The sequence below is a fragment of the Bufo gargarizans genome, chromosome 11 (genome assembly GCF_014858855.1).
Source record: "Bufo gargarizans isolate SCDJY-AF-19 chromosome 11, ASM1485885v1, whole genome shotgun sequence".
NCBI lineage: Eukaryota > Metazoa > Chordata > Amphibia > Anura > Bufonidae > Bufo > Bufo gargarizans.
In genome coordinates this window covers 45,064,070-45,079,738 of record NC_058090.1, presented here as the reverse complement: position 1 = coordinate 45,079,738, position 15,669 = coordinate 45,064,070, and the positions used below count along the sequence as shown (strand labels likewise).

Sequence of the window (15,669 nt, the reverse complement as noted above, 5' to 3'; positions counted from 1 at the left end):
ACCGCCGGCAGTGGTCAGCAGTGTAATAACAGCTCCTCAGTCCCATTCACTTCAATGGGAACGAGCAATTGTACTTACACTCCGTCCAATTCAAGTGAACGGGGCTGAGGAGCTGTAAATACGCGGCTCGATGCTGCAATGTTGACGGTGAGCAGGCATACAGCGCTGCATTCTCTTCACATCAGCTGATCGGCGGGGGTCCCGATCTGATATTGATGACTTATCCTGAGGATGGGTCTTCAATATAGGAAACCAGACAACACTGTCAAAATATTCGCTGCACACCATATGCTTAAAAGCATTGTCAGGACTACAGATATTGATGACCTATCCATCTCAGAGCAGAGGGGGTTTGACACCAGGCACTGATCAATGATTTCGGGCAGCTGTGGCTCCATATACTGTGTAGTTTCCGGCACCATTCACTTCAAAGGGATGTGACCTGCAGTACCCAAACACTGCCTCTACACAGTTTCATAAAATCACTTGATTTTGAAAATCGGTTTTTGACCACCAGGTGTATTTTGTTTAATCTCCTCTGCCTCTTACACAAATATATGGCATACTCAACATGGTGTCATGTCCTGAGTCTGTTACATATAACAGTCTTCACTATAGTGGTATCTTCCTAAAGTCTGAGACATTTGCTGCATCCATAAAAATCTAATAGGTGGGGGTGTGCTGCTGGACAACCCCCCCCCCCCCCCCAATTGTCGTCAACAGGTAGAAGTCCTAGTGGTATCAGATATTTAAGCCATACACTATGGAGAAAACGCTGTAAGGGTCCATTCACACGTCCGCAAATGGGTCCGCATCCGTTTCACAATTTTGCGGAACGGGTGCGGACCCATTCATTCTCTATGGGGACAGAATGGATGTGGACAGCACACAGTGTGCTGTCCGCATCCGCGGAGCGCGGCCCTGATCTTCCAGTCCGCAGCACCGCAAAAGATAGAACATGTCCTATTCTTGTCCGCAGCTGCGGACAAGAATATGCATTTCTATAGGGGGTGCCGGCCGGGTGTGTTGCGATCCGCAATTTGCGGGTCCGCAACACACCATGGACATGTGAATGGATCCTTAATGTCTCAGATGGGAACGCCCCTTTAAAGTGTAAACCACTTATCTACGTGCTATATTTTATACTTGCCTTTTCTTAGAAAGTCTTTATCTGAAAGCATGTGTCAAACTTCACTACTACAGTAGTTACATAAATATCAATTGATATGAATTATTTACTCCATAAATCCAATATCTGGTATTTTCTTTGCTTGCTATGAATAGACTACCTGCAATAATAATAATAATAATAATACATTACAAAACCTCCTTTAATGACTGGAAAACCCTACATGTTAAAGACTATGGACATCATCGGGGGAATTTATTATATTTGTTTTTCTCATTTTAATAAAACTCAGTTTTTTACAATTGGTCTTTATTAGAAATGTTCAGCAGTTTTTGTGATAAATGCACTTAAAACTCTGTCTATTTTCAGACTGTCCCTCCGGAGATCCGTCAGCTGGCGGCTCATATGAAGCCTTATTTCTGATCTCCTGAACACTCATTTAAGCCATATTGTTAGCAGTTTGAAAAGAGTTTAGCTATAATGACTGTCTATGAGGTCAGGAGATCAGAGATAAGGCTTCGCATGAGCCTTCAGAAGACGAAATTCAGGAGGCACAGTCTGTAAACAGACTTTAGATTAGATAGATAGCAGATTTTTAACCGCATGTCTCACAAAAACTGTTGAACATTTTTAGCAAAGACCAATTGAATAAATTATTTTTTAGCCCAAAATGAGTCAAATGCAATCATTATTTCCCTGGAGGTGTCAATAGCCTTTAAATGCCTTACTTCACATGGGAAGCATCTTTCGTCTTTTCCCTGCCTGGCTGCAGTGTCTACAATTTATACCACTGGTCCTATGTGGAAGATTTAATATTCTGTTTGCAGCAAATCAAGTGCAGAAGTCTGAAAAGAAGGACTTGAAGTGCAGGATTGAATAGAAAATAGTTTAATATTATGCAGAAGCAGGCTGAAATACAATCACAGTTAGGGTCCACGCTTCGTCAAGGTCTACCTGCTGAAGAGATGGAATACATTTTTGGGGACTGGTGGAGCATGTTTGTTATTTGAGGCATGGGGATGCCAGAAGACATGAGATGATGTGGATGAAATGGAATAAATTCATGGTTTCTGTCCCCCCCCCCCCCCCCCCTCCATTTGAATCCATTACAATTTAGGTCTCTTTGGTGTCGCTCGTCCTCTGTTCGTCTTGGTACGATTTAGAGTCCTCCCATGGACGAGGACCTCGGATGTTTTTCCATTCGGCAAATGACTTCTCCTTCAATTTCTGCAGAAAACATAAGACAAACCAGCTGGTAATAGTATGGCACAAACAGCAGGAAAAAAAACAAAAAAAAACATAGGATTCAGAGCATTTACACCTTGACAGATAAACGAGTAATGGCGGCTAAGCAAAAAGCGCGTCCAAGTAAAATACAGGTTGTACTAAAGTGCACAATAAGCAGCGGCAGGACTTGGTATTCTCGCGATTACCGGTATATCTAAAAATCCAGTAGCACTAAACGCACATACGGATTTTGGAAGCAAAGATCTGAATTTGACTAAATAGGTAACATTGGTTTATATGGGAAATTCTAATACATTTTATTATTCAAAATATAACATGTCAAAAGATAATCTAGTTGATTATGTACGGCGGGAGTCACGCTGGGAATCAACAGAGGTCAGTCATTCGAAAAAAAAAGTGCGTATGTGATATATGAGGGAACACCCACATGACAGCCCGCAGCACACTGGGTGCCAGCAATGCAAACACCTCCTGTAATGGTTTCTATTCATACCAGTGCAGACCACATGTCGTTTCAGGTGCATTGTCCTCGAGGGGAGGTGATCTCTTCATTCTGGGGGAGCCCTTCCTTAGTAGGGTGGGGCAACATTTTTAGAAAATGAGTTGTTTGCCTTCACACCAAGGCGAATGACAGTGATCAGAGATAGATTAGTCTCTAGAAACGGATGCAACTTTTTTTTGTAGGTAGGCCTACCGAGTTTTACTAGATGGCTGGTACTTTAGGTACTATAGAGAGTCTGATGCTTCAAGGACTCCTATGAATATGGTTGGCACAATGGAGGGACACTCTGCGGCTGCATTGCTGTGAGGCTGACACCATGTCACCGATGAGTAATGTCAACTTTTTCTCAATAATATGACCACATATGGTTTAAAAGGGTTTTTCTAAGACTTTAGAACTGGTGATCTATCCTCTGATAGGATAGATCCAACACCTGGGTCCGCCACCAACAGTGGCGGATTATAATTGGGGTGTTTGGGTCTGTAGCCCCCATTGCTGGGGAGCCCAACGCCGACCCAAACACCCACAAACTTCAGCAGGGCACGGGAGCGCATAGTTCCCTGCCGCCGTCCGCTGATCACCGCCATAGGCTTCAGGCCTAGTAGGCCTGAAGCCTATGCGGTAGTAAAATAAGGTGGGCGCAGGTGGGCGTGATGACGTCATCAATCCGTGCCTGTGCCCGAACACAGCACACTGACTTGTGTGCGCAGTGCGCATGCACCATCTAGGAGTGAGCGCCAACTGGGACACAGGTAAGTATTAGCTTTTATTTTTTTGATGTGCCAACTGCCAACTTTGGGAGACATTACTGAAGGGAAAGTGGGGGGCAAACTGATACTGTGGGGGACAATTAATACTGTGGGGGCAAATTACTACCATGGGGGGAATTAATACTATGGGGGCAGTGTGGGGGGCAAATTACTTAATGAATGGCAGTGTCGGGGCAAATTATCTAATGGGGGGCAGTGTGGGGGGGTTATTACTTGATGGGGGCAGTGTGGAGGAGAATTACTTAATAGATGGCAGTGCGGGGGCAAATTACTATATGGATGGCAGTGTCTGGGCAAATTATCTAATGGGGGGCAGTGTGTGGGGGTTATTACTTGGTGGGGCCAGTGTGGTGGCAAATTACTTTGTGGGGGGAATAACTACATGGGAGGCAGTGTGGAAGAAATTACTGTATGGAGCAGGGGGGGGGGGGATTACTATATGAGGACAGTGGGGGGGATTTCTATATGGGGGCAGTGTAGGGGGGGTTTCTATTTGGGGACCTTATTTTTGGGGACACTATACAGGCATTATTACATGGAGAACAATATAAGGTGTTATTACTGGGGGCACTCTGGGGGACATTATACTTGCTGTAGACACTAACTATAGGGACCTTTGGGGTAATTCATCAAACTGGTGTAAAGTAGAACTGGGTTATTTACCCATTGCAACAGATTTCACCTTTCATTTTTCACAGTTCCTTTGGAAAATGAAAGGTGGAATCAGATTGGTTGCTATGGGCACCCAAGCCAGTTGTACTTTAAATATACGATAAATGACCCCAATTATGAGAACTCTAACGTGTCTGTGTAACAAACTCTGTAGAGACGAGATGCAGCTGAATTAGTCATGCAGGTCTGGGTCAAACGGAGGAGAAGAGGAAAAAGAAGATGAACATGACAGGAGATGTCACTGGATGTAACAGGTATGTGGTGCTGTATTCCCCTATATGTAGAGCTGGCTCACTACTGTGAGGTGCGTCTCATCTTCTCCTCCAAGTATTTCTTTTTTATCATAATCGTATGTATTTTTAAATTGGCAACTAAAATGTTAATTTGTCACCTGCAGTCCTATGTAACAGCCCAGATAACAGTGATAACTTTCTGTGTGCAGATAATGTAGTAGATGTTTCATGCAATCCTATGTAACACCCCACATAACACAATAGTTCACTTTGTTAAGTGGGGTGTTACATAGGATTGCAGGTAACATCTATGAAATCTGTACTCAGAGTTATGAGATGGTGGGGGTCCGACTCCTGGCACCCCCACCAATCAGCTGTTTGAGGAGACAGTGATGTTAAAGTGAGTGCCGCAGCCTCTGTGCTCCTTACCAAGCACGGCGCTGTCCATTTGATAGCACTGCGCTCGGTATTACAGCTCAGACCCAATCACTCAGATGGGATGGAGCTGCACCTGGACCATGTGAACCATGTCATATGGCCTAGGAAGAGACTTTGGCGCTTATGAAGCCCCGCAGCCTCTTCATACGGAAAAAAACCTAAAACTAAAATGGAGGGGGGTCCGAATTGGGTAGACAGCCCCAGGCCTATCCCTATCATACACTTAATCCGCCCCTGCCCACCAATCAGCTATTTGTGAAGGCAGCGGCGCTCACTGTGGCCGAGTTGCGGCTAGGCCAAGTGACCGATGAACGTGAGCGAGCGCAGATGTCGTCTCAAACAGCTGATCGGCAGGGGTCCCAGGTGTCGGCCCCCCACTGATCAGATACGGATGAACTATACAGGAAAACCCCTTTAACAGATTTGACCAAAGCATTCAATAGTAGGACTTAAAGGAAATGTAAAAAAATAAAAATAAATTCTGCCAGTTAAAATCTGATAGCAACACATATCCTTTTTTTAATCTGTTTTTTATTTTCGGATGACAGATTTTTTTTAATTCTATTTCCTGAAGATGATTATGGGGACAGCCATCTTGCCTGAGCTGTTCCTAAAGTGGTTATGCAGTACATATTAATGACCTATCCTCAGGATAGGACAGCGGTTGGACCCCCACTGATCAGATATTGATGACCTATTCTGAGGATAGGTCATCATTATGTACAGGATGCACAAACCCTTTAACGGCATTTAGAAAGCATTTAAAGAATTGCTTTACGACACAATGGACAGGAGGGGACCTCGCTGACTTCTATAGGAGAGTTTTCTAGGTATGCTCTGTGACCTGTGCAGGTCATGTAGGAGTAGATGCGCTTTGACAATCACGTATTGTGAATGGAGGATCCTGTGTTATCTATACACACAGGTGATATATGTTGTTCTAAACCTGCCTGTAATGATAAGCATATACCTGCAGTAAAGTGATCTGTACAGACCAAGAAGTGGCGCCTATTATTAGGCCTAGCGACCAGTATGAAAATTGCTGGATTTTATTTATGTTTTTTTCTCCAAATATAGACATTGACATGGAAAATTATAAATAACATCAACAAAAATTCTTTACAAATGTGTTAAAAATAAAAAAACGCGACGTAAACAATAGGTCATTTCTGACGACACCTTGCCTTTAAATATGCAAACACTTGTTATGGCATCCAGTGTGCACCACAAGTACCCCTTCCTGATCTTAAGATTGGCAAAGATATTTTCACTCACTTATTGTTTTAGGAATAAAAAAAATAAAAAAAAGAAGAAGAAAAATAACATAGCTATCAGCACTCCGAGGCACAGCTCGGCAATACATTTACAGAAATACCTGCAGAGATATTTTAAACTACATTATAGAATGACCTGTGGGCTAAAAACATGAGAACACATAAAAAGTAGCAAGGAGAAGTCATGAAAAATGAGGCTCTCTGGCACAGGAGACTGGAAATTCTTCATCCGGCTCTGCTATAATATGGGAGACCGGCTGCCGTCTACACAGAGCAGATAAAGTAGGAAACAAGGTATTAAGGGATGACAGTGTGTCAGCGGCTGGATATAAACCTAGAACACATATACAGAGATGTCAGGTGTATCCCTACGGCAAATAGATAGCTGCAATTTATTCCCTTCATAGGCCCAATATCACAAGACTCCGCTCAGTCACTTTCATATCTCCAGTTTATTAATATATCCAGGCACGCACCTACACCTAAATTTATATTAATACAGTCTATGTCTATCTATCCATTGTAAGAAGCTACAAGGAATCATCGTGGATGATAGGTATGTGTCAATGAGGTTCTTGGCCTCGGTGGAGTAAGAGCCAGTTTTCACAGTTGCTGTGTGACACCTTGCTATCTAGTATGGCTGTAAATAGCTGATCCGGGACGGCTCTTACTGGGCGTAGTCAAAGTGCTGGGTGGGTGACTACTCCCCACGGTCCAGGCCGGTTTTGACAGGCCTATAAAAAAACAGCCAGCAGTGTCAGGTGGGTGGACTACTCCTCTCTGACACTGGAGCTGTGTGAAACTCTGCCGAGATCTGAGGCCTTTGTGTGGGCTGAAAGCTGAAGACAGTGTGTCGGGAGAGCAGGCCGCCAAAGGCCTGGACTTTCTGAGGCTGAGCATTCAGCCGGGTGTGGATTAAACACCCAGGATCAAAGGTGAATGTTTTTCTGTATGAACTGTTTTGGGTGTGAGCTAACACCAATACTGAAAATGGACTGCCATACTGTGAACCTGCAACTAGTATGAATAAACACTGCAGTTTTTGAGTTACAAACGTTTCTTTGCCTCTATACTGCACCCGCTTGTGCTGTCTACCAGAGCGTATACCCACACCATGCAGATATTAGATTGTGAGAGGAAGGCATTGCAAGGCTGGTGTGGCTTCAAACAAGTGCAACCTGATAGTTTGATTAAAGGGCATCTGTCAGCAGATTTGTCCCTATGACACCGGCTGACATGTGCGCTTGGCAGCTGAAGGCATCTGTGTTGGTCCCATGTTCATATGTGCCCGCATTGCTGAGAAAAATTATGTTTAATATATGCAATGAGCCTCTAAGAGCAACGGGGGCGTTACCATTACACCTAGAGTCTCTGCTCTCTCTGCAACTGCTGCACTTGATTGACAGGACCAGGAGTGATGATGTTTACACTGCCTGGCCATCAGTCAAAGTGCAGAGGGGGTGTGGTAGTTGCAGAGAGAGCAGAGCCTCTAGGTGTAATGACAACACCCCCGTTGCTCCTAGAGGCTCATTTGCCTGTATTAAAACATTGGTTTTCTCAGCAATGTGGGCACATATGAACATGGAACTAACACAGATGCCTTCAGCTGCCAAGTGCACATGTAACAGGTCAGCCAGTGTCATGGTACAGATCTGCTGTCAGATGCCCTTTACAGGGGTTCTGTACCTTTTAAGCAATTATGATCTATCCTCTGGACAGATCATCAGCATCTAATTGGTGGGGGGCTGACACTCGGGACCCCTGACGATCAGCTGTTTGAGAAGGCAGCGATGCTCACTGTTTTCTCACTGTTTCCCGCAGGGTTAGTGACATCGTGACTATTACCATTGGCCTAAGCGCGGTTCAGCCCCATTCACTGGCCCAGGCCAGTGATAATAGTCGTGATGTCACTAGGCATGCAGGAAACAGCTGTGTTACTATAAGCGCCGCCACCCTCTCAAACAGCTGTTCGGCGGGGGTCCCATGTTTCGGACCCCCGCCGATCAGATGCTGATCTATCTACGGATAGATCAGTAATCAAAAGGTACAGAACCCGTTTAACTTTCGGTTTTACTTCATATAGAATAACGCGTTTCAGGCCAGCTCCTTCATCAAATTATAACACTGATACTAGACCATTCAGAAAAAGAGCCAAGAACGAGAATCTGGCCGCGACTTCTACTGCTCTACACGATCACATGAGAGCAGTGCATCAACCTCCAGTAATCTGACCCGATTGTGTAACTTCCATCTTTTTTCCTTTTACTGCACGTTGGTGCCTATGAAATGATGTCCCATTCTTGTCTTTCTTTGAGATGCAACGGGCAGACTTACTACGACTGCCGATCACCATTGTGTTTTATCCCCATACAGATACTGTAACCGCACTATGGTAGACGGGAACGAACACAATTCTGAATCTAGCTTTAGGCATACATAAAAAAAAAAAAAATCATTTTACAACTCAACGACAGATTGTAGGTTTGAAGGTTGTTGAAAAGGGGATTTTTCTCTTAAACGGGTACACCATCTGGGAATATCTGACTGCTGGGACTCCACCGATCACTAAATGCAGGACAGCTGCAGTGGCCATGCATACACCCCTATGGGAGGTACGGAAAGTACAAACCGGATTCCAAAAAAGTTGGGACACGATACAAATCATGAATAAATACTGAATGCAATGATGTGGAGGTGCCAACTTCTAATATTTTATTCAGAATAGAACATAAATCAGGGAACAAAAGTTTAAACTGAGAAAATGTACCATTTTATGGGAAAAATATGTTGAATCAGAATTTCATGGTGTCAACAAATCCCCAAAAAGTTGGGACAAGGCCATTTTCACCACTGTGTGGCATCTCCCCTTCTTCTTACAACACTCAACAGACGTCTGGGGACCGAGGAGACCAGTTTCTCAAGTTTAGAAATAGGAACGCTCTCCCATTCGTGTCTAATACAGGCCTCTAACTGTTCAATCGTCTTGGGCCTTCTTTGTTGCACCTTCCTCTTTATGATGCGCCAAATGTTCTCTATAGGTGAAAGATCTGGACTGCAGACTGGCCATTTCAGTACCCGGATCCTTCTACGCAGCCATGATGTTGTGATCGATGCAGAATGTGGTCTGGCATTATCTTGTTGAAAAATGCAGGGTCTTCCCTGAAAGAGATGACGTCTGGATAGGAGCATATGTTGTTCTAGAACCTGAATATATTTTTCTGCTTTGATGGTGCCTTTCCAGACATGCAAGCTGCCCATGCCACACGCACTCATGCAACCCCATACCATCAGAGATGCAGGCTTCTGAACTGAGCGTTGATAACAACTTGGGTTGTCCTTGTCCTCTTTGGTCCGGATGACATGGCATCCCAGATTTCCAAAAAGAACTTTGAATTGTGACTCGTCTGACCACAGAACAGTCTTCCATTTTGCCACACTCCATTTTAAATGATCCCTGGCCCAGTGAAAACGCCTGAGCTTGTGGATCTTGCTTAGAAATGGCTTCTTCTTTGCACTGTAGCGTTTCAGTTGGCAACGGCGGATGGCACGGTGGATTGTGTTCACTGACAATGGTTTCTGGAAGTATTCCTGAGCCCATTCTGTGATTTCCTTTACAGTAGCATTCCTGTTTGTGGTGCAGTGTCGTTTAAGGGCCCGGAGATCACGGGCATCCAGTATGGTTTTACAACCTTGACCCTTACGCACAGAGATTGTTCCAGATTCTCAGAATCTTCGGATGATGTTATGCACAGTTGATGATGATAGATGCAAAGTCTTTGCAATTTTTCGCTGGGTAACACCTTTCTGATATTGCTCCACTATCTTTCTGCGCAACATTGTGGGAATTGGTGATCCTCTACCCATCTTGGCTTCTGAGAGACACTGCCACTCTGAGAAGCTCTTTTTATACCCAATCATGTTGCCAATTGACCTAATTAGTGTTAATTGGTCTTCCAGCTCTTCGTTATGCTCAAATTTACTTTTTCCAGCCTCTTATTGCTACTTGTCCCAACTTTTGGGGGATTTGTTGACACCGTGAAATTTGAATCAACGTATTTTTCCTTTAAAATGATACATTTACTCGGATTAAACGTTTGATCTGTCATCTACGTTCTATTACAAATAAAATATTGACATTTGCCATCTCCACATCATTGCATTCAGTTTTTATTCACAATTTGTTTAGTGTCCCAACTTTTTTGGAATCCGGTTTGTATATGCTTGCCCAAGCTGTGGATAAGTGACGAATATTGGTTGCTGAAATACCCCTTAGCAGGGGCATAGACAGATATCATAGGGCCCCATAGCAAAACTCAGTATGGACACCCTGCACCTAGTTTCCAAGTGTACGTGTGTCACTCCCAGGCAATGCAGTACATGCGCATCTCCTTAGATTTACATTTTTTTAATCAAGTGAAAGAAATTTTAATACAAATTGTAATTTTAAAATATATTGCCTTTGATCTCACCCATGTTATCTGACTTTTAAGTTGGAAAGAGTGGAAAAGATGCTTCAAATATATGGCGCTCATTCTGAACACCATATTTCTCAATGTATTTACACCAGAAAACTGGCAAAAATACCGATAAATCTTCTGCTTCTCTTCAAAGCTAAAGAGATGGCTGCCTGCAGCCACCACTAGGGGGAGCTCAGTGAATAGGAATTAAAGGGGTTCTGCACTTTGTTTTAACTGATGATCTATCCTCTGGATAGATCATCAGCATCTGATCAGCGGGGGTCCGACACCCGGGACCCCCGCCGATCAGATGTTTGAGAAGGCAGCAGCGCCGCCGCGGCTTTCTCACTGTTTACCGCCGGCCCAGTGATGTCACGAATAGAATCAACTAGCGTGGGCAGGGCTAAGCTCCATTCAAGTGAACAGTGCTTAGCCGCGCCCACGCTAGTTGATACTAGTCTTGATGTCACTGGGCCGGCGGTAAACAGTGAGAAGGCCGCGGTGGTGCTGCTGGAGCGCCGCTGCCTTCTCAAACATCTGATCGGCGGGGGTCCCAGGTGTCGGACCCCCGCCGATCAGAAGCTGGTGATCTATCAGTTAAAACAAACTGCAGAACCCCTTTAGTACAACTACAATGAAAGCTGTAATAATCTCTCAAAAAACAAAAACCTGATGGCAGTCACGTACTTTCTGCCTCCCATACATCTCAATGAGAGGCAGCCGGGTTCTGGAATTTAAATGGAACAATGGAAATTCAACTCTATGAGTCTGTTGGAGTGCTTGTACTCTGCTATCTCCAGCAGAGCCCCCGTTCTTGTGACCCGTGGGGTCCCAGCAGTCGGACCCCTGTCAGACATTTATCCCCTATAGTTATATGGTGGTATAAGTATTTTTTGCCTTTGCTTTTAATTGTATATTATTAAATACATTCGCAGCATGGCATTATCATGCCATTACCATTCTGGAATAGCAAGTATTACATCTACAAAGTGCTCAGGAAACAAATAAAATCTGAAACCAAGGCCAAAGACCACCGGCTGCCCATCTGACTACTCAAAGACATCACACAAAGCATCAGATCTAAAAGATATAAAAAACTAAATGGATGGAGATCATTAGTAAATTGCAAAGATCCGACCAAACAGCCAATGCTTTCAAGTGTCATATCTATGTAAATAAAAGGGAACAAAATGGGCTTTTAAAAAAGGAAATAATATCCAACCTGCATTATTGTGTAAAAAAAAGAAGCACATATGCAAAAGGAGTTACTGCTTAAAGTGGTATTACACTTTGAGATATTAATTAAATTCCAAATTTGATTAAACATGTATTATAAAGAAAAGAGGGGGGGGGGGGTGGGCATGAGGGGAGTATAATAAGAGATAATAGTGGTCACTGTTTAGGTGCATAACAACAGAGGGGTATAGATAGAGAATGCCTATGATGAAAGTGATGGCATGACTCCTGTGATGGTAATGATAGTAAAGATAATGACCACTATTATCTCTTGTTATACTCACCTCAGACAATGGGCAACGGCACCGGAGTAATAACCCCAATATAGGTCATCCTACCCTGCTTATCCCCTTTTGGGATCATCCTTTTTACTTGTACAACTAAAAAATTATTTTTATTATATTTATATTTTTTTATTTTATTTTCATCTTATGGTTTACTTTTCGCTTCTTATTAATAATGCTTTTTATACAACAACCTGATACATTTTATATACACACACACACACACACACACACACACACACACATTACTTTTACCCTGTTTTAGACTTGAAAAAGGGGTCATGAACCCCAAAACGCATTGTCTCTGAATAAACAGAAACCTGGTTGTGACCTGTGCGCCCTGTGTTGTCCTCACGCTCAATTGACCTCTATGGTCCAGGGGGTCTCCAGTACTATTTGTTTACCCGACCGGCGGTCTGGCTCCCGCCTAAAGTTATTGGACAAGTGCGGCAGCACCAACCAGCAATTATATTCATCGGGCCTTCATTGTGGTTGCGTCCAATTTGGTGCAACTTAAATAGGTGAGAAAATTACGTCCCCTATTGTGAGGGTACCATTATTTGACTTATTCACCCTATGAGCGCCTTTCTCTTCCTTTTTGCCATTATTTGCTGCATTTACATGCTCTGAGTGCAGCCAAGTGCTTTACCCGTCTATCACCAAAAGCCCCACAGAAAACGAATGGAGCGCCAGTGTGCAAGCTGGACCTGCTGTTCTATTAGAATGGGGGAACGGGACTCCTGTTCTCAGGGTCGGTGGGGGTCCCATTGCACAGACCCCCACTGGATAGTGAATAACTTGTAGTAACCGGATTACCCCTAGGGCCTGCCCTTGGTGCACCGAACAGCTCATTTTCATATTAGAACAAAGTGTGTTTTTTCAGCTTAATGTAGAAAGGGGTCACCATAATAAAAAGGTACTGTTTTAATACTCTCTAAAAGCCCTACTGGGCACCATGCTTGGTTAGGTATGCAAAATCATGCTGACAGACTTCCATTCAAAACAAAGCCTAAATGTCCTACTTCGTCTTGGGCCTTAGGTGACAAACCGTACATTTCTTACAATCTGTTTTACATGTCCTCAGCCCAGGAAGAAATCATCTTCATTAGTCTTAGCACAGCAGATAGAAAGAGTGATGATGGCTTAGACAAATGGTGTCTCCAATGAGCATGGCTGTGTGCGAGGAATACCAGAGTGAGAAGAAGAAACAGGTGAACGTCTCACAGATCTCTCGTATCTACAGAACCTGTTTTCCGAACATGAAGCTCCAGACTAGGACAGCCAACCGCTCAGTATATGTATGCACTCACACTCCATTACTTCTAATGCCTCCTTTGCATAATATAACAGAAGTCAAACTCAAGGAGAATGTCCCTCTGTCCTTAAAAGGCATCTGTTAGAATATTTGTCCCTATGACACTGGCTGACCTGTTACATGTGCACTTGGCAGCTGAAGGCCTATGCGTTGGTCCAATGATCATATGTGCCCCGATTGCTGAGAAAAGTTGTAATATATGCAAATGAGTCTCTAGGAGCAAAATGGCCGTTGCCGTTACACAAGGAGGCTCTTCTCTTTCTGCAATTGCTGCGCCCTCTGCACTTTAACTGACCTTAGGAGGTCAGGGCCAGGCAGGTGAGATGACATTTTCACTGCCTGGTCCTGTCAAAGTGCAGAGGGTGTGGCAGTTGCAGAGATAGAAGAGCCTCTAGGAGCAAAGGCAACATCCCCGTTGCTCCTAGAGGTTAATTTGCATGCAGGAACATATAAACATGGGACCAAAACAGATGCCAAGCGCACATGTAACAGGTCAGCCAGTGTCACAGGCAAATAGTGTTCAGCGAAGTGAGCTCTGGATGCTTAATCCGAAGTCGCTTCGTTCAAAACTTCGGAATAATACAGTATGGAGATCCGTCTCTGTACAGTATTAGAATGTATGGGCTCCGATGAGCCGAAGTAAGTTATTCAAGAAGTCGCCCGTGACTTTGTCGAATAACTTCGGTAGTGGATTTTTAAAGCACTTTAAAACTTGAAACCAAACTCAGCTTCGGTTCTGAGGTACCAGTCGGAACCGATGCCAAAGTTCAGGTTCAAGTTTTAAAGTGTTTTTCCACTTTAAGAATCAAGTACCGAAGTTATTCAACAAAGTCACGCACAACTTCTTGAATAACTAACTTCGGCTCATCGGACCCCATACATCTCTCTATACAGTGTTATTCCGACGTTTTTAAAGTAGCGACTTCGGACGAAGCATCTGAAGCTCGGTAAATATAAAGTAGCAGACAAGTTTCTGTGACAGACTAGTTCATTCCATTCTGCTTTCATCTACTCGTGACTCATTCACAGTTGTCCTCAGTCATGACCGTAGTTCAAGTGACCTTCAGTTCCATGCCCACCTTCATCCACACTGCTTTTATTTATTGCCCTTAACATTTCCGGGCCTCCTATGCTGGCATTCACCTTTACAACTGCTGGCTAAGAAGGCTCATACTGGAGATGTACCCACCATGGGAATTATAGAGGCTGCTAGCACAAATTCCTTTACCGGGCCGCCGTGTCCTTCTCTGCATTCCATCTCTGATGACTAATCAGCAAATTAAATGGAAATGTACGATCTGTCTCACTGACAGAAATGGAGCTGAAGCTCTACAGCAGGGCTGACATCAAGTCTAAGGGGAGGATTAACGATCACACAGAAATACTTCTGCTCATAGAAAATCAGCAGACAGAAGCCCATGCTTTTGGAGCAATCATATACCGGTATATAAAAAATAAATAAAAATAAAGGATGTATAGAATGAAGTAACCTAACCATTATCTGACTCTGGTCTTGCATCCCTAACCCCTGGCAATCAGGGCCCGCTCATTTCCCCGGCAGAAATGGAATACGACATCCATGGCACCCATTAATGGGGTTTTCCGGGTGTATAGTATCTGAATAAGGAGGTCCGACATGCAGCACCATCACCACCGATCAGATGGCTGCGCTGCGGTCTCCTCACAGCGGCGTACATTATATAGCAGCTGTGCTTGGTATTGCTGCCCAGGCCCGTTCACTTGAATAGGACTGAGTTGCGCCTAGGCCATGTGACATCACAGGAAGAGGCATCAGTGCTCAGCAGAGCGTTGCAGCCTCTTCAAACAGCTGACTGATGGGGGGTCAGGAGTTAGACCCCAACCAATCAGATATTAATGACCTATCCTGAGGACAGGTCATCAATATTCTACTGCCAGAGAACCCCTTTAAATGACGGCTGCATTGGGAATATCATAGTGGTACGTAGTGCTCTTTCCAGAGGCTCTCTGCTCTGGCTCTGAAGTTGGTCCTGAGCAAACAACCCCCTCAATGATGTCCATATAGAAAAAAGGCTTGTCCAGATGGGGTAACCACTCTAAGGCCTCTTTCACACGAGCGAGTATTCAGCGTG

At 44.0% G+C, this 15,669-nt stretch overlaps 1 protein-coding gene across 2 annotated transcripts in view; it reads right to left on the bottom strand.

The window, feature by feature from the left end:
* Positions 1–2,001: 2,001 nt before the first annotated feature.
* The window catches only part of LOC122921470 (cytochrome c oxidase assembly protein COX16 homolog, mitochondrial), an 82,085-nt gene continuing 68,417 nt past the window's right edge, over positions 2,002–15,669 (bottom strand). For both annotated transcript variants that reach the window (XM_044271449.1, XM_044271448.1), the window contains exon 4: positions 2,002–2,356. In XM_044271449.1, coding sequence (XP_044127384.1) covers positions 2,243–2,356 — 114 coding nt within the window. In that variant the 3' untranslated portion in view covers positions 2,002–2,242. The remainder of the gene's footprint in view (positions 2,357–15,669) is intronic.